The sequence below is a fragment of the Ambystoma mexicanum genome, chromosome 8, assembly GCF_040938575.1.
Source record: "Ambystoma mexicanum isolate Mex_15411 chromosome 8, UKY_AmexF1_1, whole genome shotgun sequence".
NCBI classification, from domain to species: Eukaryota; Metazoa; Chordata; class Amphibia; order Caudata; family Ambystomatidae; genus Ambystoma; species Ambystoma mexicanum.
Window position 1 is genome coordinate 505,605,217 of NC_090929.1, and position 26,959 is coordinate 505,632,175.

Here is a 26,959-nt window from a genome sequence, read left to right on the forward strand (position 1 = left end):
CTCACTGTTGTTGCTTCTTTTTGGTTATTATTTTTTACATTTAAAAACTTAACTCTCAGTGGAAGAGAGACATGCAAAATTGAAAACCATGCAGTGAGTCATGCTAAACAAATAATACGATTATGTTCTCATACTGCGCATCATACTAGATCCCTAAATCGCGGACCCAGGGATGGAACCTGTCTTGCTTCGTGTCATCTTGCTTCCAAGGCGAGCACGTCGCCGCTGAGCTATCCTCCCGAGACAAGGTGGTATTATTACGCAAATAAAAAGTCACTTAATTTGACGATCCCAGAAGAACGAAAGACAAAGTCGGCCCTGCCACAGGATTCGGACTTGAGAATTGCAGTCTCGCCTCAAATGAGAGAACTTCACTTGTGAGCAGTGGCGTATTCAGGTTTTCTGCTGCCATAGGCCCAAATAAGTGCAGGTGCATGCGCCCACCCAACTTTACTCCACCTCTGCCAGACTTTGCACCTTCACCAGATTACGCCCCTTAAACAAACTCTATCCGCATTGTCCAAACTACGCCCCTTCCCTCATTTGGCTCGATAACATTATAAGGACGTTTTTAAGGATGCATGGATTAGAAAGTTATTGCTTCCTCGCTATTAATTCAAGCCTGTCATCTTCTATGTTATGTTAGTTGTAAGAGTGTTTTTGTATCTCTGCTGCCCAAGATTTGGAGAAGGCAGTGTGTTCTACAGTTTAGTGCTCTACGGGTAATTGTTACGGCTAATTGTCTACTATCAGTTCAGTCCGAAAACAATCTTTTAGAGGAAGTGATAAGAACATAAGCCATCTGCCAACTGGACACAATTAAGAAAAGGTTGGAATGCGAAATTTTGTTTTCATTGTTAATATCTGGTTTCTCTCACCAATTGCCTGCTGTCACTCACTGAGAAACACCTAGACTGGTCTGTAATATTAATGCAACATAACAAACTTTCTACATCCGGTCTTGTCAAATGGTAAAATTTACATATGAAATATATGCAGGTGGTACAGATGCATCTTATAAAAATGTTGAAGAAAACTCAACCCCCTTCTCATGGTTACAGCTCTGGTGTTAGCAGGGGGCAAAATGGAAATAAGGCAAGTTACCTGCTGCAGCCGATGTACGTCCATTCCCTTGGGCTGGAACCCCATTTCAATATGGCAAGATCACAAGTGAAATTTGTAAACTCTGCCTGGGCATAAACACCGTAGTAGAGTAAAGACAGATGGAGAAGGTTCTTGGAATCTTTGGCTATGCATTCTCACAGTGGAGTAATGGATAAGGGCCGCCCTGAACATTTATGTGTGGGAAGCAACATCATTCCTCGTAGCTTTACAAGGCAGGCACCTTTTATATAACCAATTAAGTGGCACATATTGTTTACATCATTGCCGTTTGTGCAATTGTTCAAAATACTCAACATTCTAAGAGTAAAACTGAGCAATGGAATGGGCGTTCCAGCTCAATATTACCTTTGTGGGTGTGGTTTAGGCTATGGGTCTTTCCAGCTTGCATTTAAGGTAATTTAAAATGTTTGTTAACTGGGTAGAGTTGATTGGACTGTACAATACATAGGAACATTTTGAGATGTGTGGGTATAGATATAGATGTCCTGCTATCGTTTTGAAGCACGGTTTCACAGTAAGAGTCCTACCTTGTATTTAAAATATAAGTAATGTAAAGATTTTAAGCATCACATTTATGCATTGTGTGACCTACTTTGCAGTTGGTTCACCTGGTAGTACTGAGTGTGCAGCAGAATGTCATCAAAGAAAATTGAAAAACCCATCAGGGATGCCATTTGCCTGCTTAGCACCGAGCAGGTTCTAAAAAGATGACCGAATGAACATCTTTACTGGGCACCTTTACAGCTGTGAAACAGTGTTTTCCATTGGTACACAGATTTTGTTCTCACCCTTCTATGGCTTTGGGTATCCTTTCACAGGTTTCGCGAAGCACTTGTGCATTCAGATTTACTCTTTGACATTTTAACGTCTCTATGATCTATTTCATGTTTGCACATTTTGGCCTGCCATAGACCTCTGAAATGTGGGGCAGGAGAGGGAAATAAGTGCTTGCTTCTGAACATCATTTTAGTGGCAACTGTGGGAGCTCTGATGCATCATTTTTAACCTTAACCCTCATTTTTGCAGCGGTTTAAAAAAATGCATGTTGTGTATTTGAATATAAAAGTGATTGCTTAACACAGTGTATGTGTGTATTGATTAGAAAGAACTCCAAATATAATGTGAAGTGGCACCAATAAAACCAATGAGGTTTTGGCTTTTCTGCATATTAAAGAGCATTTTGGGAATATAAGAATGACCAAAGAGCTTTATATCTGTCATATATGTCTGTGAGAGTTGTATGACTGAATTATTGAATACCTAAAGCAAAACGTTGGGTTTGGTACGTATTTTCTTTTAAATGTTAATATACAAAAGTCACCCTAACATAAAAGCTTTTGTACAAGTTTGGCCATCAAATACTTTAGCTGTTAGAGTGGAATGACCGCTAACAGCTCCAAATTACTTGCAGTGTTGTGGATCAGCCAGACTGAGAAACAAAATTGGCTTTATATTTAAAAAAAGGGCACCAGTAAATTAAAAATAAAGCTGCAATAAAATGCTCCTCCTCTGGCATTCTGCTGCCAAAGACGTGGGTCTAGTCAGCCTTGTTCTAAATAGGTCCATGCTTATGATCACCCGCCTTTGTATGGCACTGGCCACTGTGGTGTGCTGCAAGGTAACACAAACATGGGTTTTATAGCTGTCTATGCATGATCATTACTGGTTTATTAAACTTTTAGTAAGAAGTATGTCCCACTGAATGAACATTAGAGGTTTTTCTAGCTTAACCTATTTGTTGGAAGGCACTGCTAAGTGGCTAAAGGCGAATTTGGTTAAGACATTTTTATTACAGCAGCAACTGACTTAGAGAGCTTCAATTAACCATTTGCCCGGATGGTTTAGTTGAGATAGCCTGCAAGTGTGCGGAAAAAGACATTGGGCCTCATAAGTTTGCTGGTATCTTGGTGGTAAATCCTCCAGGATACCAGCAAACTGTGTTGCCGTTACCTGCACTAAGTCCGGCGGTATTACTACCAGATTATGAGTGCCAGCAATGGTTGTAAATCCCCATTCCATGGAGTCCCATAAGACTCCATTGGGGGATTTGCCAGTAATATCGGTGCTGGTAATACCAGCGATTTTTGCTAACAAGGTGCCTGATTTAACTTCAGCTTTTAGCTGGAAGTAACTGAGGTGGCCCCACCTGCAAACATGTAGTTGGTTGGTGCGGTAATGTGCAGGTAAACAGAATGACCTGCCCATTATTACTGCACAGGCCAACTTATAATGAGGTAAACAAAAGGGAAGGCCCTATGTACTGGGAAGGTCAAAAAAGGGCATCAAACACTGTTAAAGGAAAGCTGATCTACCCAAACGGGTTATTGCACACACTATTCATTTACGTGTGATTACTTTATTACAGATGAGGCTCATGACTAATTAGCCTCCAAAGGCAATAAATGTAGAACCCAAGTGCTCTGGATATACCACTGACTCTATATCTCCGGCTCCCCCTATAAAAAGAAAAGTCACTAGTCTGGAGCAGGAAAGCAATGATTATGATGGACTACTGTTGTGACTACTGTGAAGACGTTACTGCACTCTAAATCAGACCATGTATTGCCTAAAAACAAAGTTAACGTATTTGCAGTTACTACAATTCTATCTCACGAGTGACAGTGATTTTGTCTGAGCAGCTATTCAAACGAAAACTACTAGGGGTTTTCCATGAAGCTTGATATACAGCTCCATTACAGAATTGCAAAAGCATACGCAATCTGTCCTCATTGCTCAATCTAAAAACGAAGAGAGAGCAAAGAGCCATTTTCATTCTTACACAAACGCATACAGTGTCCAGGCTGAAATCAATCATAAGAAAAGGCTTGTCAGGAATCAGCATGGGCAAGCAAAACGCATATTCAAAGCTGCTCCATTAATATCACAGAAAAAAAACATGGAAACCAACAATAAATACATGGCTGTTCGAGATGATGCTAGCTCCAGCATAGACCAGTAAAAGTGAGTTGCTTCTTTGTAAAAAGGGATTACCCATACCTAAATTGGAGTGTCTGCAAAAATGTCACTAAAATGGGTCTTATCGCAGAATTATTCTATTATATTAATTTGTTATTTACACAATCGAGTGCACCTGTGCCAAGTTTTACATTCAAGAAACCACAAGATGTTAATGAAAGAATCAAAGCACAAAGGTCTAACATTCAACAACACAATACCAAATTTCTAGTTTTTAGCCAATCATTCCATTTCTCAATTAAGGGTTCTTGTCCTTCAACAAGTCTAAAACCGATGCAATGGATACAACCAAAAAAGAAAAAAAACAAATCAGAAAAAAATCAACAAACTCGCCAGTTTAAGCTGTCAGGCCTGAATAAAGGTGTGAACCTTGCGTGTTTCTTAAAAGTGAGATTGTAAAGTCTTACTTCAAAATGAAAAATCTTTGTAAACAAAGCTGTATAGAAAAATTATACAATCATCACATTTTTGTTATGCGTTTGCTGGCCTTTGGTGAAGATATTTTAAATGTTCAATTGGCACACATTTATTATTTGTTAACTGCAACGGCAAGGTTTCAACCCGCATTGTGGGCAAAAACGGGGAGGGTTGAAGGAAAGTTACACACAATATTTTAAAAAAGTGTCTATATTTTCAAAATAGCAAATATAGACATCTTTAATATTATAAAACCTGCCACCTTCCTGGTGTCTCTATTCCATTGCAAGCATAGAAGACAAGCAGAACAGGGTTGGGGGAAGTCATGGAGTTTGACTCCCAAACTAATGGAATTCTACTTGAAAACATGCCATGTTTTGCATTAAAGTCTTACGGACAACATAAAGAATGTTACATTCTCACAAACCGCTACCTCATATGACACTTAGCATGTTAAATCACAAAACGTGAACAATTCGGGATGAAGGCATTAAATGGCCAACTGTGTGTACAGAGAACGCGTTTACATCCCAAAGTAGTCATTTCAAGAATTACTTTCCTAACATAGCAATCAATGATTTATGGTCCTTGGCCAGTGCTTAGGAAATAACAGGTAGGCTTCGGGTGGAATGCATTTTCGGTAACTAATTGAACATACTAACCCGTAAATCATTGGCTGGCCATTGGGCAAGATATTATAACGGAGGAATGGCACACATTTATAATTTGGCTAAGCACTATTGAAACATTAAATGAAATGAAAAATACAATTTCTTTATTATTATTTTTTTAAAACACATCACTTCCTTCCACTACAGTTAGCAAAGCCAAAATATCTTCTGGTTTTAAGTGTTATATATAGTACCCAGTAATATAACAAATTCAGTGTATTATGGTGCTGGTGTGAAACGAAAAACCATGCAACAAGTACACTTCCTGTCCTCACCTTCGATGCTCTCATCACTCCATCTTTCTGGCATATTTCTTACGTCCCGTATCGATGAGGCAGCACTGTTTTCGGAAAACATCACTAGCTCAGTGTCCTCCATTTGGGCAATTTTTGATCTGCCAGAAATAAATCACAAGTATTTAGAAAATAAAAAAAGTACAAATAGATATTATGTGCCTTAAAAGTCACTGAATTCTACTTTATAGACCACCTGGAGGATAGCACGTGTCATGTTAGTGAATGAGGAGTGCCTCAGACATACATTTTGGGGTCACACTGGTAATTTTTTGATGTTCCATCCGATATTTTCTTATCACTGTGGGGCACTTCACTGTCGCACTCAGTATCATTTAGAGAACAGGTGTGATATATAGGATATAAAAGATCAACAGTGGGGGATAGTTAGCAGTCACAAGCCACGATATGAGGTTTTGGGGGCGAGGGCAAAGACACTTTGGCTCCTCGTTTACCCAGTACCAGGGGGGGTTGCTAGGTCTGGAAAAGACCCGGGGCTATGCTGATGTTGGAACTGTCGGGACTGGGGGCTAGCTACCCTTTTGGTTGTAGCTCCTGAGATTCTATCCAGGGCTACAACCAAAAGATCAGGGGCTATAGCTCCCTAACCCCCCCCCCCAGCAACGCCTCTGCCCAGTACTAAAGAATGTTACGGATCCAGAATAACTAGTCGTCGCCCCTCCACCCATTCAGCATATTCGCAAACAATAGCTTAATGCGCTGCCCGTTCAAGTCCCCTTTTTACCTTGATCTTTCCTGGAATTAGAACACTATTCCTGTTTCATTTCAAGGGCAACATGATCAATCCACAACATGGGTACTTGTGTTCTACTCTTGGTACAGGACACCTTTTAACAATAGAAGCCTCAAGGAAGATATATGGGCTCTATTATGGATGCAGGACACATCTGTAGCTGTATTAGCACCTGCGTCGGGAGGGGTGGTGGGGGATTTGGATACAGGGATCCTTGGTTCTGTAGGGGAGGAGTGGTCCAAAAGACCCCCCCTTGCCTACATCCCCTCCCCAGGTGAGGGCCCTGGCTCATTGGGCGTTTCCTCAGACCACCCGGGCCCAGGTGGTGGAGGGTTCACCTGCTGAAGACATTGCCCACACGTATTGAATTTAGCTAGGCCCAGAAACCATTTTGACTATCAAAGATGGTGTGAGCCCAGCGCACTGTAGCGCGGCCCCCACCCTCGGAGAGTTTCAATTATCCCTGTCGCCGCAGCACCCTGGCAGATCCGCTGTGAGCCTGTTCCCACGAATAAAACGGACATGAGCTAGCAGAAGATACTAACACTGTAACATTTCACCGTCCGCAGTGTATCACTGCTCCCAGCATGACCCGGTCAGCAAGGCTTGGGTGGTGGGGAGAACTGTAGAATGCTCATCCGATGAAAGCAGGAAAATACCCAAATACGAATGTCAAAAACTACTTTTAATACGTGTACCCTTCCCATAAAACTACTTCTACTAAAGAAACCTGTAAAATTGTGTAATGATTGTAAGAAACGCATGTTTACATGACACCAGCACTGAAGGACCCACACCCCTGTAGGGGTGTGCAAATGATAAAAGCATTCCTGGGGATTATTCTCTATGTGTATCATTGAAAACTGTACACCTCGCGGTCCCGCGCCATAACTGAACTAATGCTGCTAGAGTACACAGGAAGACGAATGTAACCATATAGAGGGCTCATGTGAAGAATGTGCGAGAATGCACTTGTCATGCGTGTATGTCTAAGCCCCTTATGTGCCACCACCATCGCGTACGGTGGCGGGTCATTCTCTATGTACTCCACCAACTTCACTACTACCTCACTTACTGCAAATGTATATGCATATAACTAAATACTGTAATTGTTAAAACATAGTGTATAAATAAGGTGCTCAGGCTGGACATAATCGAGACACATCCAGCAAAGTTGAAATGTATTCAAACAAGTATTATAAAGTGTTCAAATGATTGTGATGTTTGCACCTCTAAAAGTCGGCAACACACGAGGAAGATACCTTTGTGAATATGTGCAAGGCCATTTCCCCTCCCACCCTGCGGAGACTGCCAAACATGAGAGCAGAGGCCCGGGCCGCGCTGCTCCACCTCCCCCAACTAGACTGGAGCCGCTTCAAAGATGTGTAGCCCCCTCTGCAGCACCCAAGGCCACGGCCCGCCACCTGCATAATTTACAGCACAGCAGTAAACCTCTGCCTGAACATACACTTCCAAAGGCGCCCCCTCGTAAACCCCACAACCCACCGGATCATCTTAGACTTATGGCCCTGTGCTATCAGGACACCCAATACTGTGGCAACACACAGCGGCACATTTATAACCACATCTAACAAGACAGGGAGGCATGTACCGCCCGTCCCATGCCCTGAAGCTTAGCCCCTCAACCTATGGCTCCGGTCAACAGGACACTGGTAACCATGCCCTGACGAATGACCATCAGGCCCTTCATAAGGTGCATTCCTCCTGTGTTGCATTAACCTGTAGAATAACCTATTGGAAGATTTACTAAAGAAGATAATATTGTAATGACTGAATGACTGCGGTGTGCATGGCCTAGGGCAAATAAGTCAGGAAAAGACATTCATCTCTGACACTGGCCGCGATGACACAACAACACCGCCCGGATGAACTCAGCCAACCTGCCAGGCCCAGCCCAACCCACGAGGCTGACCAGTGACGTCCTCCAGCCAAAGCCAACCGCATCGCAGCAGCACCTATAGTTAGTCAACGCCACCCAATCCCATCGAACTTGTGCCCCCTATAGTATGTAGGTTCTTATGACTTTTTTGTAAATATATACGCCTGTCTTTTGCGATTGTCAGACAGAGCGCTCTCGGAGGTTGCAGAGTTCTTTGCATGCCCTATTCTGATTGATAAACTCTCATTTAAAGCTCACCCGCACTCTGTCTTGGCTTTATTCCCAACTTGGGAGAGTCCGTCATTGTCTCTCATTGCGGGGAGGATCGTGCTGGCTGGGGACGCTCGCCTTCAGTGGTGACCCCGAAAGCGTGATTATTATTATTATTATTATTTTTTACCGTCCACTTTTGGCACGAAAATCTCCGGTCGATAAGGGATACGCACGGTGCGCCGGCTCCGGGAGGCTGCCCGCCAACGGCGACCGGTACACTAAGAAGTGCGCACTCAATAGAGAAAGGGTACGGGATCCCGGTTGAAAAATCCCCTTTGAGTACCGCTCGCCGGAGCCGGGGCTGACTGTTGAGCGGACGGAAACACTGCCTGGACGGACCCAGTTTCGGAGACTATCAGTTCAAGACGGGCACGTGAGTACTGAGTGCGAGCGATCATAAAGGGAGTGGAGGAAGAAATCTGGGACAGAGAACGAAGAGGGATAGAAAAGGGGGTACGCAGATCAACTAAGGATCAACCTGAAGTTTCTTTGCTTTTTCTTTGCATATGGCCATTAGGATTAAGAGGTGAATAAGAGATAAAAGTGACGGGAACCTAGCTCCGAAAGGGGGTGGAAGGCGGCGCCGCATAGTGCTATCTTGACTAGTACTGGGAATATATGAAGAAGTGAACAATAAGATAAAAGTGTCTGGCAAAGGGGGAAACGGAGAATATATTAGTGATTGCTATTTCTTCTTTCTATTCTTTTCTTTAGAGTTGGGGGGAAATTAAAAGTGAGATCAGTACAAAACGTTAGGGAGGAAGTAAAAGAGAGAGAGTCTTACCAGAAGAGGAAAGAGCAGACCAATTTATATATATACGCGCATCCATATATCTGAATAAGACGGACAGGGACAGCCGGCTAGGGAGGAAAGGGAGGGCAGCTTGAATTGTGAATAGAGTGTTACAGAGAGGTGTGTGCACCTCGTATGTGTCGGAAGAGAATTTGGTGCTGAGGGTGTGTAAAATGGTTATAAATGTATGGTAATTGAATGGTCATGGTAAGTGTGGCCGGGTAAAGCTTCTTGAAGACAAAAATGACAAGGTGAAGTGAGTGTGTACCTTTTTGATCTCCGGGTTAATACTGTCAAAATAACTGATGGTTTGCTCTTGTATGTGCCCCCCCCCACGAGAATAACATAGAGACGGTGTACAGCCAGTTTTGCATTGCGCAGGCGGGGGAAGAGTACAAAGGAGCCCATTGTTGAATGTGAAGTAGAAGACGAAGCCCATATTGGTAATAGGTTCACATTGTAATTGTGGGCACACAGGGACAGAGAAGCACTAGGAAAACACAAAGATGGGGGCCGAAACACCCCTATCGCATATCTGTAAGAACCTACCAGGGTACGCGGAGCGAATTAAGAAATATCATGACCAGTGGGTAGCAGAGCTGAAGGGAGAGGGGTTACCCCAGATATGGCCAGAGGGAGGGTCATTCGATGAAAGTGTTCTGGATATGGTGGCCACATGCATTTGTTTGAAATACAAGGGGAAGCAGTTGCACAATAGGAGGGAAATATTAGATCTCTGGAGGTTATTTGAAGAGATACCCCCGCCTAAAGTACCAGCATTAAATCCTGACCTACCCTCCACCACTGACAATCCACTGATGATACAGAAAGATGGTAAGGAATCGTCAAATGTAGAGCCACAAGTAGAGGTAATAAGCTTATACCCGATATTAAAGAAGCCTGTGCCCGCAGAAGGGTACAGTGACCCCACTTATGTCCCTCCTCCCCTGACAACCACTACACCCCACCGGCCAACGGCACCCCCGCCATATGAAAGTACAAGGGAGCGAGCCCAGGCATGCACACAAATGGTAGACATAGAAAAGCTAACAGATGATTTACAATCAAGACTCTCAATAGCGAAAGATGAGCTTGCAAGGATAAAAGACATATGTGAACAGACAGCACTTAATGCAGCAAGATCAGGGCGCACGTCTAGAGCGCCGAGTGAGAATAGAACACTTGAAGATGGGTGGAAAAAAGGTGAGATACTGTTTAGAATTGAGGAAGAACCAACACGAATAATCGAAGTAGGGACACGAGAGGGAGGTATCGATAATGAAGAAAGGCCTATAGGGGACAGAGAGGAACTACTATGTGATATAAGGGACGATTTAGAAGAAAGCGACCGATTGAGCATGGCAATGGGAGGGGGAAGTGAAGGGGCGGATGGTACATGTTCAATGAGAACACTGGATGATGAGTGGACGGGGCGATTAAGGAATAGGGTGGGGAAAATGGCATCACTGGGAACATCAGCAGCTAAAACGGGTGTAGATGCAACGACAAAAGGAAGGCTACAGCTCCCATTGATACAAAGGGGAGGAGGGAGGCCTAACTATATCCCATGGGCTCAGATGGATAAAGCCAATTTATTGAAGCTATTGCCCCCGTTATCGGGAGGGGCGAGCAAGTGGATATACGCCTTCGAGAAACACACTGCCGGGGTACCCCTAGCAATAGGGGATGTGAAGAGCTTGCTTGTATCAGCAGTAGGGGATCAGGCTGATGGAGTATGGGTCAAGGCTGGTTTCCCAGGAGTAACATTAGACTGCGACCGCCATGATGGGGCCTCCTTTAACACAGTGCGTGCAAGGGTATGGGATGCCTTGCGAGAAACGTTTCCAGATACACCAGACTTACAGTCAGTAATGCAGTGCACAATGAATGACGGGGAGGAGGCTATGGATTACATTTTTCGGGTCCAAGAGATGTGGAGAACAGAAACGGGCACGCCCTGGTATCAATCGACATCTTTATTTTACTTCATTATAAAAAGAGGACTCCCAAAAGAAGTGCAAAAGGCGCTCGACAAGATAGCAGGTATTGAAGTAAAGGGGTGGCCTGAGATCCAGAGCATAATAGTACACCACTGTAAGAGGATAAAGGAAAGGGAGAGGGAGGTGGCGCAGAGGAGACTGGCAGACGAAGCAAAACTAGTGCAGACAAAGTTGGTGAAGGTCGCAGCGGCTGTAGCTGCACTCCCCCACAGCAGGGAGGGAGATGAAGAGGAAGAGAGGCTGATAGCAATACAAGGAAGGATGGCAACGAATTGGGCTGGAACAGGACAGCGGCAGTGGAACGAGCAGGAGCAAGGCGGAGGTCCGCAGTGGCAAGAGTGGACCCCTCGAGGGGGACGAGGTGGGTACAGGGGCCGAAGAGGAGGTGGACCGGGGTACGCTGGAATGGTAGGAAATGGATGGCAGGGCCCTAGAGGTGCACAAGGGAGCTGCTGGAACTGCGGAAGATGGGGGCATTACTCTAGGGAGTGCAGAACCAGACCCAACAACGGGTACCAAGAAGTAGAACAGTATGGCCATCCCCACCCGGGGAGCCCATATGGTCTTCCAATGGGACAACAACACCCGAGAAACCCAGGCCAAGGTAATAATGAGCAACAACAAGGGCATCAGTATAGAACACAGAACCACCCACAAAACAATGGCAACTTGCAGTACACGCCAGGCAACCCTTTTGCGACAACAGCAAACGGGGCCCCCGCACCAGCACCCTACAACGGCGTGTCAGTAATTTCAGGAAGTGTCTTTAATGAAGGGGGGGCGATGAGACACCCTGCATAGGACAGCCCACAGAGAACACTTGCGTGTCCAGTTCTATCTACCACCTACGATGCAGCAGAGGAACCATTGGTAGGGGCGCAGATAGGAGACAAGCAGTTCATATTCATGGTGGATTCGGGAGCGGAGAAATCATGTATAAGGGAGGGCCGGTTCCCGTTATCTAACCAGAAGTTAGAGACGCAGGGGTTCTCTGGGGCTGTAATTGAAGTTCCTTACACAGAAGCATTGGATGTAACAGTGGGGGGGAAGACTGTAAAGACACCCTTACTGTACTATGAACACTCACCAATAAATTTACTAGGAAGGGATCTCCTGAGTAAACTCAACATGACTATATCGTTCACTGAAAGAGGTATAGTGTGTTCCACACCTGGAATATGCCCATTGCGTGCAATGTTGGTAGTACATGCCCACACGACCACACAAGAAGTACGAGGTTTGCCGAAAAACGAGGAAATGTTTATTGAAGGGCTGAAGACATTGGCCCTCCTAGTTCCGGAGCTGAGGAAGATGGATTGGAGGATTCCAGCAGAATTCCTCTTCCGCCCCATAGTGTGCCCCGACACAGCACCAGGGTCAGTGATATCATTAGACTTACACGCTGTACAGGTATCAGCGAAAAGGATTGCGGTGATTGGAGTAGATATGGAAGGATGCGAGTGGCGTACAGTACTGTGCACGAACGCCAACATCGCCTTAAGAGACCTAACAGATGAGGATCTCTTTTCCGATGCAGAGGGGGATGGTGAAATTGTAATGGAAATAGCGATGCCCTGTGACATTTTGATCCAAGTTAGGGAAATCCCTGCTCAACTGATGGCAGTGGTAGGAGCACCACCATCATTCTTTGATGATGACATGAGACTCGTACCAAATAATTTGTGGACAACAGGCCCCCATGATGTAGGCCTGTTGCATGGAGTACAACCTGTAATAATAAGACTAAAACAAGGAGCAATTCTACCCCGAGTGAAACAATATCCATTGTCCCGTGAAGCTGAGCAAGGGATAAAAGAGACAATAGATGCACTACTAGCACAGGGGATAATAGTGCCTTCGAACTCCCCATGTAACACATGTATATATCCAATCAAAAAAGCGAAAGGAGGGTCTTGGAGGATGATACAGGATTTACGCCCCCTAAATGATGTAATTCAGAAAGAGTTCCCTTTGGTCCCGAACCCTGCATCAATATTATGCAGCATCCCAAAAACGGCATCACACTTCACAGTAGTTGACTTGAAAAACACATTTTTCTCAATCCCCCTGGCTGAAGAGAGTAGATACCTGACAGCATTCACACTGGGGGGAAAGAGATATGAACACTGCAGATTACCGCAGGGATACTGTGAGAGCCCAAGCATATTCAACCGCATATTGCATGAAGACTTGGGAAACCTATCAGTTGAGAGTACGATTATTCAGTACGTAGACGATTTACTAGTGTGTGCACAAGACGAAGAAACATGTAGAAAAGATTCAACAACGCTCCTGACTCTATTGGCCAATAAGGGGTACAAGGTAGACAAGGAAAAGCTACAGTACTGCCTGACAGAGGTCTTATACTTGGGACAGCTGATATCAAAAGATGGAAAAAGAATAATCCCCGACAGGGTAGAAGCGATAAGATCAGTAAGAGAACCCACAACAGTGAAAGACATGCAGAAGTTCTTGGGAATGTGCAACTATTGCCGAGCATGGATTTTAGATTATGCAGCATACACGAGACCCCTACTACAAGCACTCAAAGAAGCACAACAGGAAAATAAAAAAATAGAATGGTCAGAAGAAATGAGTGCGTCATTCGAATCATTAAAAGAGCTAATTTCAAGCGCTCCAGTGCTAGCAAATCCTGATTATGGACGCGAATTTTACCTATTCTCGCACTGCAAGGGAACACTCATGACAGCTGTTCTGACACAAAAGATGTCCCTAGGACACAAGCCTTTGGCATACTATAGTGGTACTTTAGATGCCGTGATGCAAGGCCATTTCGCGTGCGAGCAATCACTCGCTGCAGCCGCGTTCGCGATTGAGAAAAGTGCCACAATAGTAATGGGATGCCCTGTGACATTGTTTGTGGAACATTCACTATTTGCAATACTTGAGAGGTCAAAAAGCACACTGACGGCCCAGCGGGCAACAGCCTATGAGATCATATTGTCTAGCGCCAATATCCATGTGGTGAGATGCAAGACAGTGAACCCCGCTACATTCATTACAGAAGCATGTACACTAGAGGACATGCAGGACCACGATTGTGCGACTTACACAGGAGAACGAGGGGAGGACACAGTGGTGTGTGACAATGCCCTGAGTGAGGGGGAAGTGTACTTTGTGGATGGGTCTGCATCGATTGATGTGGACACGGGAGAAAAACATGTTGGCATGGCAGTGGTGAGGTTAGAGGACGGTGAATATGAAACACTGGTACAGTACCGCCTCCCATCACATTACTCCGCACAAGCAGCAGAACTGATTGCGCTCATAGAAGCACTACATGCAGCAAAGGGTTGCGCAGTAACAATATATACAGACTCAGCTTACATGACAACGACAGTACATGGAGGTCTAGCGAGATGGGGGCGGAGGGGATTCCGACGGGCAGACGGAACACCAGTACAGCATGCAGAATTGTTGAAAGAATTAATGGAGGCCCTACAAAACCCTACTGCTGTAGCAATAGTGAAGTGCCAAGCACATACATCCAACACAGACATTGTGTCTTTGGGAAACGCGGCAGCAGACGCTGCCGCCAAGGAGGCGTCCTATTTTCAGAAATATGAAACAGGTGAGTACATGTTGCAGCACAAGACAAACGAAGAGCCCCCAGACGGGTACAACATGATGCCTATATCACAAATACTAGACTTACAGGAAGGAGCTAGTGCAGACGAAAAATTGATGTGGACAAAACGAGGGTGCAGCAAGTCGGGGACAGACTTACTGTGGCGGCAAAATAACTCAGGAAAAGTGGTAATGCCAATCAAGTTACTAGAAATTGCATTTCAACAACTACACTTCCCTGCACACAATACCAAACAGCACATCGCAGCAGAAATACAGGAAGAATGGTTCGTGCCCTGCCTCCAGGAGCACGTATCTCGATTAGCGATGGAGTGCACAACATGTCAGATATAGAATTCAGGAATGACATTACGCACGCTCCGGGGAACAATTCCAAAACCCGTTGGCCCATTCAGAGAGCTACATATTGATTACGCAAACATGGGAGAAAGATGTAATGGAGCACTGTACATGATCGTGGTTGTATGCCCATTCTCAAGGTGGGTGGAAGCAGGACCGTGTGCACGACCTGATGCCAAGAGCGCTGCAAAGTTCCTAGTGAGGGAAGTGTTCCCGCGCTGGGGAATTTGTGACGTTATTAGCTCAGATAATGGCACTCACTTTGTAAATGAGCTTTTCAAGGAAGTCACTACATTATTGGGGATAAAACATAAATTGTGTTCGATTTACCATCCTCAAAGTAATGGCGTAGTGGAAAAGATGAACGGACTGTTAAAAGGAAGGCTATCAAAACTGTGCTTTTCATTGAAAAAGAATTGGATTTACTGTCTGCCCCTTGCGCTATTCGAGCTGAGAAATCAGCCAAGCAAAGACCACCATTTGTCCCCGCACGAGATCGTGACTGGGAGACGAATGTGCACAGCACACTCTCCACTGCGCGAACACTCAGACGCACATAGAAGCGCTGCGATATTGGGAGAAGAGTTCACAGACTATTTGAAGAAATTGACAAAGGCAGCGCGCGCAATATCAAGGCAGCTCTCTCCACCCTTCACTAGAGAGGAGGGAAACATAACAGGGTCTGTCACGGAGCCTGAGCAACAGCTACAGCTGATGCCAGGCGAACTGATTTATGTCAGGAGTTTTGTGCGTCAATGGAATGCTCCACGGTTCCATGGCCCCTACGAGGTAGTGTTCTGCACGCCCACGGCAGTAAAAGTGAAGGGCCTGAGGTACTGGGTACACTTGACAGATGTACGAAAAGCATATAGTAATGTGCAAGAGGAGGCAGATGAGGAGGCACAGACAACAGCAACCGATGCATCTGAGCAGAATGTTTGAATATGAACTTGTGTATGTGTGACAGTAGTGAACCTGAATGGGAAAATGACTGATAAGTATACTGGCATTCTTTTTAAAATGTTACTGAAAAAAAAGTTATATGCAATTAATGGAGTGATCAAATTATAAGTGTTTACACCCTTGTCTGTGAATACCCTTCCCCGCAACCCTACCCGCTTCCATTCCTCGTCAATATATAACTGGCACTGGTAGTGCCCACAAAATGTTTACATTCATGCACTTAATGCACTTTTATATCTCGAACAGGAACTACCATGGCATCTAACGGGCAGCCTGCAACGGATACATTTACTAGAGTTAGAGAGTGGTTAACTGAGAAATGCAGATATTCGTATGAATGTGGATTATCAGTGTGTATTACGTTGTTTTTTACACTAATGATTGGCCTGGTTACATACTGGTTCATAGCGTTTATCTCTATCGAGATAAACGAGGGGGGAGGGATTAACAGCACTACTGTAAGTAATGCAACCACGAATGTAAATACTAAGGAAGGTGACTTCTTGGTATGGGAAGGGACAAAACTTGTGTGGGGTTATTATAAAACGCCATCCAATGCTGTCATGTTAAAAAACGAAGAACTACCGGGTGAAATGCAAAATAACACAGTGTCCCCGCCAAAGATATCTAATTACAATGCTCACAGTCTGAACGACCGAAACCCCTCTGCCATATCCTGGTTGTATCACACCCCTACCAGCCAACCTGCCCCCATAGCTACAGACACGTTGTCAAATAATAGAATGGAAGAAAATGGAAGAATGAAAGCAACACATGAAATACTATATGATGATTGGGTGAAGGGGGGCGGGAAGGAGAAAGGGGGGTCTACTGTGTCTATCACTCCTGAAGCCGGGAAGTACATTAGGAAGAGAAGTAACAGGAGAAAAAGGGGAGCGGAAAGGAGGAAGTATGATGAGTACTATGGGTTGGGATTAGATAGACTGGAAGACCCACGACACCCCCACCAGACTAATAAATGGTATGCAGATATGAGTGCAACAGCTAAACAAACAACAAACGAGAGCTGCTATGTCTGCTCCCTCATTCCCCATGCTTCAGGTACACCCAAAGTATTGCTACCCAAAGAGTTTCCAATTATAGATGCCCAGTGTCTCCTTCATCTTACGTTGTGCAGGATTAAGAACACCTTCCAGGCACATGAAGTTACTTTTAGAATGCTGCAGAACGAGAAAACTTGCTACCCGAAGGCGGCAGGGGTGGTATGTCTGGAGGAACCATTTTTTGTGATACAAGGTACACTTTTTACGGATAACAAGTGGAAGGATGAAGAAGTAATGTGTAAAGCTGAAGCACTGAGAGGTGTGGCACCAGAGAAATTGCAATGGATAGAAGAAACGTGCACACCAGTATGGAAGGAACACATCTCAAAACTAACTTGGGTAACCGCCATTGAAAAACCCTTCAAACTGCAAAACAAAATAGACTATGAACTATGTTTTAAAGGAGAGGGGAAAACCTCTATGGGGACAAACAAAAACTGTAACAAGACCCTCACCATCCCAGATCTGAGAAAAGGGACAGCGGCCCTGATGGACACGTACTGGGTATGCGGCAACCAGGCATACCTGCACCTTCCCTCGTCATGGAGTGGCAGCTGCTCAATGGCTACTCTGCACTCAGCCTTAATGGTAATACCAGAAAGCCACATCGATGGGAGCAAAACGACACAGGAACGCATACAACAGAGTGCAGCCCAGCCAACTGCGGAGTCACAGATGTATGTCCTGTCTTCCGGGAGCAAGGAAGAGGTGCTGACCCGTAACAAACGAGCATCAAACTACATATCAAAGGCATCATCAGAACTGTTGGCTCAGATCCCAGATAGATATCGATTATTCAGCTCAGCAGAAACATTCTTTGCTTCCCTCATCTCAAGTGGCCAAGCAAGGGCAAACGCAAAATGGCTCCAGATAACACGTTGGGAATTGATTCAGCTGGCCAATGACACTGAAGAAGGGTTCAACGTAATAAAAGTGGAACTAAGGGCTTTACGGCTGATGACAATGCAGAACAGGTATGTCTTGGACCTGTTGACAGCGATGGATGGAGGTGTTTGCCGAAAAATTGGAAGTGCCTGCTGCACTTTCGTACCTTCCGAAGACACAGAAAACGGCTCCCTGTCCCATGTGATCGAAGCAGTACACAACCTAGGAGAAAAAATGAAAATGGAAGGCGGAGCCGAAGATAGTACGTGGTTCGACAACATCTTCTCCTGGGTCCCCTCCTGGCTTGGAACGACTGTGAAATTTTTGATGCCAGCTGTGGTGTTCCTTCTTTTAATTTTTTGCATGTGCCAGGTTGGTCTTCGATGTTGTGCTAACGCAGTACCTAATGGTGCAATGATGATGGTGACAATGGGCAACACCCGTGGGACGATGCAAACTATGCAGGAAGTGCAGGTACAAACCGGACCTGATGATACACCCAGGTATCAGCTAGTGCCCAGGTATCATGACAAGGATATCATAGACAAATTATGGCACACCACCGTCAGAGAGCCCCGTATACTAGAATGGTACCAGGAGGTGTGGGTAGACTTGGAAGGAGAGGGCGGATGTATATACCTAACCTGTACCCCAGATGAATATGCTAGGAGGGGTGAAAGCTTAAGGGGGGTGTGCAGAGCCTGGGTGCCGATAAAAGGCACACCAGCATGGGATGAGGCAGTTATGGACGAAGAAGAGTGTAGGAGATTGAATGAGTTAAAGAATTCGTTACTTAAGTAACGAAAGGGGGGAAATGTAGGGGAGGAGTGGTCCAAAAGACCCCCCCTTGCCTACATCCCCTCCCCAGGTGAGGGCCCTGGCTCATTGGGCGTTTCCTCAGACCACCCGGGCCCAGGTGGTGGAGGGTTCACCTGCTGAAGACATTGCCCACACGTATTGAATTTAGCTAGGCCCAGAAACCATTTTGACTATCAAAGATGGTGTGAGCCCAGCGCACTGTAGCGCGGCCCCCACCCTCGGAGAGTTTCAATTATCCCTGTCGCCGCAGCACCCTGGCAGATCCGCTGTGAGCCTGTTCCCACGAATAAAACGGACATGAGCTAGCAGAAGATACTAACACTGTAACATTTCACCGTCCGCAGTGTATCACTGCTCCCAGCATGACCCGGTCAGCAAGGCTTGGGTGGTGGGGAGAACTGTAGAATGCTCATCCGATGAAAGCAGGAAAATACCCAAATACGAATGTCAAAAACTACTTTTAATACGTGTATCCTTCCCATAAAACTACTTCTACTAAAGAAACCTGTAAAATTGTGTAATGATTGTAAGAAACGCATGTTTACATGACACCAGCACTGAAGGACCCACACCCCTGTAGGGGTGTGCAAATGATAAAAGCATTCCGGGGGTTTATTCTCTATGTGTATCATTGAAAACTGTACACCTCGCGGTCCCGCGCCATAACTGAACTAATGCTGCTAGAGTACACAGGAAGACGAATGTAACCATATAGAGGGCTCATGTGAAGAATGTGCGAGAATGCACTTGTCATGCGTGTATGTCTAAGCCCCTTATGTGCCACCACCATCGCGTACGGTGGCGGGTCATTCTCTATGTACTCCACCAACTTCACTACTACCTCACTTACTGCAAATGTATATGCATATAACTAAATACTGTAATTGTTAAAACATAGTGTATAAATAAGGTGCTCAGGCTGGACATAATCGAGACACATCCAGCAAAGTTGAAATGTATTCAAACAAGTATTATAAAGTGTTCAAATGATTGTGATGTTTGCACCTCTAAAAGCCGGCAACACACGAGGAAGATACCTTTGTGAATATGTGCAAGGCCATTTCCCCTCCCACCCTGCGGAGATTGCCAAACATGAGAGCAGAGGCCCGGGCCACGCTGCTCCACCTCCCCCAACTAGACTGGAGCTGCTTCAAAGATGTGTAGCCCCCTCTGCAGCACCCAAGGCCACGGCCCGCCACCTGCATAATTTACAGCACAGCAGTAAACCTCTGCCTGAACATACACTTCCAAAGGCGCTCCCTCGTAAACCCCACAACCCACCGGATCATCTTAGACTTATGGCCCTGTGCTATCAGGACACCCAATACTGTGGCAACACACAGCGGCACATTTATAACCACATCTAACAAGACAGGGAGGCATGTACCGCCCGTCCCATGCCCTGAAGCTTAGCCCCTCAACCTATGGCTCCGGTCAACAGGACACTGGTAACCATGCCCTGACGAATGACCATCAGGCCCTTCATAAGGTGCATTCCTCCTGTGTTGCATTAATCTGTAGAATAACCTATTGGAAGATTTACTAAAGAAGATAATATTGTAATGACTGAATGACTGCGGTGTGCATGGCCTAGGGCAAATAAGTCAGGAAAAGACATTCATCTCTGACACTGGCCGCGATGGCACAACAACACCGCCCGGATGAACTCAGCCAACCTGCCAGGCCCAGCCCAACCCACGAGGCTGACCAGTGACGTCCTCCAGCCAAAGCCAACCGCATCGCAGCAGCACCTATAGTTAGTCAACGCCACCCAATCCCATCGAACTTGTGCCCCCTATAGTATGTGGGTTCTTATGACGTTTTTTGTAAATATATACGCCTGTCTTTTGCGATTGTCAGACAGAGCGCTCTCGGAGGTTGCAGAGTTCTTTGCATGCCCTATTCTGATTGATAAACTCTCATTTAAAGCTCACCCGCACTCTGTCTTGGCTTTATTCCCAACTTGGGAGAGTCCGTCATTGTCTCTCATTGCAGGGAGGATCGTGCTGGCTGGGGACGCTCGCCTTCAGTTCGCAGGAAGATACTCCTGATCTCAGCCCGCATTCCATGGAACCCCCCGCCTACCATATTCTCCACACCCACCCACTCTTTTTTTAAACTAATGCCAACCCCCCTCAACCTCCCCAGTGCCACTTATGTGGTTGTGGTGGCGGCATGTCCAGCTACCAGCGCAACAGCTTGCCTCCATCTCCCTTTGCCAGCTGCCATGGAAATGGAAGAGGGACTGCCTTCCACAACCTTGGCTGCCATCTTGTCACAGTATTCTCATTCAATGAACAGGATGCCACATGCGTCCCGTTCTTTGAATGAAAATACTTTCTTTAACACACAGCATTACTGCTTTGGTAACCAGGGGTGCTAATAGCGTTAACAACCCATTCCACAGGCTGTACCAGTTGGTAATGTCCCGGTGCCCTCGTTAAAACGCATTGGTTTTGCACAGCCCTTTTACTCGGGCTGCCGGGCCATTACCGCCCAGTATAGCTTGTGGTTGTTAAGGCCATATTATAAAAGGTCCACATACTGCAGTATAGACACCAAACTCAGATTAGGGCCTTACAAACCTGAAGCATGAATACACAGAACAAATTGGAATCAATGGGAAAGGTACACACAAACCATAGCATAAATAGTGGATGCGGCACATTTCCGATTACAGACTGAGATTACAAAAGGGTGACTGTTTTCAAGTGGGGTGGCCATTAGTGAGCAAAGAAACCAATGACGTGATGTGCAGTTTCACAGTGGTCACTCTTATCATAGTGAAGCTTTTTTGAAGCCTCTACCCTGAGAACTAAATCACTCTTAGGGGTTAACAATTTTGAAATATTTAGGGATTGACAGTTTAATCCCTGTGACATTAAATGAGTTGCCCAGGATTACACAGGTGAAGTTGGGATTTGAGCATAGTATGGAATGTCTGCACATGACCACATGGATTTCTCATTTCTGTCACATAGCAAGGTGCAATTATATGTGAAATGTTGAATTTTACGAACTAAAATAATGCTCTGTTGTGTAGACCTGATTTCGAAAGTACACAAATAATACAAAAATCCAACATGAAAATGCTGTGTACACAAATAATACAAAAACCCAACTTGAAAATGCTGAGAAAAAAGTCATTTATAGAAACATGTTAGGAAAAAGCTGAATTATTCTAGCTTTCTGATCTTCATCACGAAGGGAAGTAAATGACACAGATTTGAAGAGCGTAATCCAACATTATAAATTCCACACAAAAGGCAAATGTTTTTGGTAATACAAGTTAAGCTTGCTAGAGGCCCCTAACATTTGGGCGGCTCTCTTCTGCCTATGACCCATTCCAATGAAATGGCCTAAATGGAAAAAAGGAAAAGGCAACGGGCTAAAAATGCCACCAAAATCTGAGAAGGCACATCTTTTTACTTGACACAGTACATTGAGATAAGATGATTTGTTCAAAGTCATATCTTTCAGTAGCAAAGCCAGGATATATCCCTCGATACTTTAGTTCCACAGACTCACATTTGGCTCCCTAATCACCTTTCCCAGATAATGCTGTGTGCTCTACATTTGGGGTTGCTGCCCAGTTTTTACAATCATTGTTTGGAGGAGTTGAGCTCTAGACCTACAACATTCTGATGCTATGTTTTGATAGCTACCTTCATAACTACACCTATGTGGTGCAGGTACATTGTTTTGAAGTACAGTAAGCATTACTATTAGCATAATAAATATACACGCAAGTTGAACAACCTTGGATAGCGGATATACTGGGCCGTCCGAATGTGGTACTGTGATCTGGCATATGAACAAAGGGTACAACGTCCTTTCATCGCGGGACGTTTTTTCGCTGCGTTTTTTACCATGAATTTTTTTAATTGAAAAAACCCATCGAATTTTTTTTGGTGGGGGTTAAAAAATATATATATAGGATGTGGCTTTTTGGTAAGAGATAAAAAGGGAATGGAGTTTGGGGGGACCCCCCCAAAAATAAATGTAAAAAAATGTGATGGGTTTTTTCGAAAAGAAATTTGCAGTAAAAAACCCTGCGAAAAAACATCCTGCGGTGAAATGACATGGAACCGAACAAAGATCTCTACAACGGGCGCTTAACACACTAAGCTATTTTATGAACCACTGTGGCGCGCAAATGCATCAATATGCATTTCAATTTGGTTATTGCACATGATCAATGTATTCCCCACCAAAGGGTGAAAACGCTACACGTGGTGTGCTAAAGTGAATCCCAAAACTGCATAGAACCGTGGATAAGGTAGATGTAGACTTAGAAGCTGGGTATGTTGGGGTCAAGTTAGGGGTGAAAAACATACGTTTTGCGCTTTTGAACGTCTATGTGCCTAACGTGGGTCACTCAGACTTTTTTCAGAAGATAGACAGTGTACTGGACAGCATGGGGGGTGCAGAGCTTATTTTAGGGGGTGACTTTAATACAACTTTGGACAGAGCTGTGGATAAATCCAACGGGTTGCATTCTTACGCAGAAGTTAGGCCAAAAAAGGGTTTGGAGAAACATATGCATAAACGGGACTTGCATGATGTCTGGCGTAGTCTTAGCCGGGGTTGTAGGAAATATACCTTTCATTTTTCTCCACATGGAACTTCATCACGCATTGATAGGCTTATGGTTAGTTGGGGCGTTTGTGGTATGGTTCATAGCACTTCTGTGGGCAGTTTTGTAATCTCTGACCATGCCTACATAGAGTTGGCCATAGTTAAATGCCGGTGGGTTAAATGGGCTGAGGCACTAGCGGTTGAATACATCTTTATTGCTGGACACATTTCGTGAAACAGATTGAGTCTGAGATTATTATTTTTACAGGAAAACTTGGATTCAGTTGATGGGTTTTCAAAGCATCCCAAACCACAGATCGTTATTTACATGCTAGAACTATTAGCTTTGTGTCTTATAAGAGGAAACAAGTGTTAGGAAAGATTCTCATTTATGTGTAATTTTCCCTCCAGTTGTGTACCCCGCCCAACTTTTTGCTGCTGTTTTACACCATAGTCTGACTTTACCAGAGGAGCCCAGCCTTCTTCTGCACTCCTCTGGGCTTTGGCTCACTTCTTATGGGGAAGCTGACATGCCCTTAAAACAGCCTGTACTGGGAGACTTTGTTCCCCTTAGCCCTTTCCAATGTTGCAACTTTTCTGCAACATTTAACAAGTGTACAATGTATCTTCCAGTACAGTACACTTGGGTCTCTTAGTTATTTCCAAAGGCCCTAGATACTCTCGAATTATTTTTTAGGAGATGTGCAGATGTGTCACGGACAGGGCTGGTGGCAGCTTATCTTTTTATGTATTTTTAACCCTTTCCTGACAGGTAAACTGAGATTACCGCATTTGGCATGAATAGGTGGTCTGGCTCCAAAATGACTGTGCCACAAGGTTCTTTGTCCTGTCCTTTGGCCATCTTGCCCCTTTGCCTTCTGCAGGTCGAGCCGACCCGGGTCAGTCCTTATTTGGGCATGCATTCTCCCACGAAATGTCAAGCTTTTGCGGCTTCTGCATGCCTTTTGTGTGAGCCTCCAGGATGTTTGCTGGGGTGTCTGTCCCCAATACACATCCTGGGTGCCATAGAGTCTGGAGTGCTGTGAATGCCTGGGACCACCGTGGTCCATGATTGGTCCACGTATGGTATGCATGTATGTGAGCAGATCTTCCATTGGATCCTCTTCGTTTTGGCGCAAAAGAGATTCATTCCGTTGTGGTTTTAAGGACTTCCTTTTCAACAATGTGGCAGCTGCGAAGTCCTGATATAGGGAGATTGAGGCGTCTCTGAATTGTATGCATGTGGAATTCCAGACTTCCTGCATGATCTCCTCCTTGACCCTGTAGAATGTGGACTCTTGCCAAGACATCTGGTGGAGTGGTTGGCATGGTTGGTGCTCGTCTAGCCCTGGTTCGATGCACTCTGTCCAGCTCCAGCGGGGCGCTATCTGGGAGCGTTAGGATTAACCTTAAGAGGTCCCGGGTGAAGTTATCCAGCTCTTCGTCGGTAATGGAGGTTGGGATTCCGCGTAGCCGAATGTTATTATGACAGGACGGTTTTTGGAGTCCTTTTGCTTAGTTTCCAGCGCTTCATATCTGGCCTCCAGTGCAGTGATTCTATCTGCTCCCTCCCCAATTTTGTAGGATTGTTCGCATAGCGTGGACTCCATCTCTGCCACCTGCTTTCCAACTCGTCCATGCGTGTGTCTAGGCCAGAGATTCTTTTCATGAGCTCTTCTGTGCCCCTCTGGTATTCCTTGTTCATGGTTGCTAGGAGGTCCTGCAGATCTGTCTTAGTGACACCTTGGGTTAGCGGCAGGGGGCGTCTCAGAGTCCCGTTCTTGTGACATTGCTTCAGTTCGCTCCCCTTTTCTTCCTTTATCTCCGGTAGGCACTGAGAGCAGCATGGAGATGTCCACTTGTTTTGTTGTTTTGGGGGTTTTCGCCATCTCTCATCTGGGAGCTCAGAGAAGAGGGCTTTTGTTCACGTAGCTCTGTGCAGTTAAGTGCGTTTTTTCACTAAGGCCTTGAGCACATTGTGATGAGGTGGGTCATGTGGGGCCTGTAGCATTGTTGCCCTCTGTCTACCTGCTTCCCCTGCGTATTCCTGTCTTGTGTCGGCCACTTAGATGGAGAGCTGTTGCGACAGGAGCTGTATCTTAGAGTGCTGCTGGTCTCCTTTCATTTGGGACATCCCACGTGGGTATTGGCTGGTGTCCAGGTCACCCAAATCCTCAGTGGGCCCCCCCCCCGTCGTAGCCCCGCTCTTATACAGTAATTTTGGGGTGTGGACAGTCCCCCGAAGAAATGGTGATGTGAGGGTTTACCTTATTGCTGCGCAGGTCCCAGGGCCCAGCCTCCTCATGAGTTCTTGGGCTCGTGCATCATCTGGCTCATGGCGTGGAAAATGCTCCTCCTTAGCCTGCTGGGCAATGGCGATGGGGAGGCTCTGTAGGGATAGCTGGTGCCACCTCCAGTGGGCTGTCTGTGCGTCGGGATCAGAAGCTGCCTACTTAGAATTTGAGTTGTCCTCCCCATGCCGTGGTCGTTTTGCCATCTGCACGGCACTGTGATATTGCACTCTGTCCCAGAGGATCTCCTCTGTTACAGCTCCTGATGTGGGCGTGTCATCCTACCTCACAGGAGCCACTGCAGCATGTGTGGAGCCATTCCTGGTGGTGGCGAGGGTGTTCTGTAGCAGGTCACTGTGGAGCAGTGCAAGGGGCTCCGCACACCCCCCTGGGATCTCAAACTGTCTGGGGCTCTCAGTGCGCAAGCCCCAGCCGCCATCTTGGTTTTCGCCCGGGTCGTGCCGCAACTTGCTGCTGAGGTCAAATTCTCAGCAATCCGGCATGTAGGGGCTTATTCGCTTCGGCCAGCTGGGCACAGCACTTTCCCCCAGCGTGGTGAGCGTTTCCATGCAAAACCGTGTGTTTTCTGCTGCCATATCTCCTCAGGCTGTCGGGTCTGGGACGGGAGCTAGTGAGGAGCCATGCCTCACGCTCCGGCTCCAAGCCATGCCCCCTTTCCTTCTTCCTTAAGAATGTTTTCTTTGTTTGCATTTCATAATTAATGGGCCTGTTGCGGTTATACCCTGGATGTGTTTTGAATTAATTGCCAGTTATCTACACATTGTTAATGTTCTTCTTTCTGAAAATTCAATAAACAATTACAAAAAAGAAAAAAAGAAATTGCACATATTATAGTGAACACAACACATTACATGATTAACAGCCAGGAAGCAGAGCCTATGCAGCACACCATACAATATAATGACATGTTATTTATGTTTTGCAAAATAATGTGTGCTGACTTAAGGCAACCATGTGGAGAACCCCTTCCAAAGTGGGGGCCAAGCACATAGATGCCCCTGCTGTTGGCGGTGCGATATTGAAGAGTTGAGTGCTAAACCACTCAATGATGCACATTATTGGCCCTTATTAGATTTACAGGCCTGAGTCTCATGTGAGGGGGATAGGAGATTATGGTATAATAACTATTGGTATTGACTGGCTCCAAGGTTGCAATGACTCTTACCAAATAAATGGGAAACCACCATT

At 45.5% G+C, this 26,959-nt stretch overlaps 1 protein-coding gene and 1 long non-coding RNA gene across 4 annotated transcripts in view; one reads left to right on the forward strand and one right to left on the reverse strand.

Moving 5' to 3' along the window:
• CFAP74 (cilia and flagella associated protein 74) overlaps positions 1–26,959 on the reverse strand; it is a 2,332,202-nt gene that overhangs the window by 2,241,068 nt on the left and 64,175 nt on the right. For all 3 annotated transcript variants that reach the window (XM_069610170.1, XM_069610172.1, XM_069610171.1), the window contains exon 2: positions 5,465–5,583. In XM_069610170.1, the coding sequence (XP_069466271.1) occupies positions 5,465–5,567 (103 nt within the window). In that variant the 5' untranslated portion in view covers positions 5,568–5,583. The remainder of the gene's footprint in view (positions 1–5,464; positions 5,584–26,959) is intronic.
• The window catches only part of LOC138472152 (uncharacterized), a 192,452-nt gene that overhangs the window by 32,163 nt on the left and 133,330 nt on the right, over positions 1–26,959 (forward strand). The window lies entirely within an intron of this gene.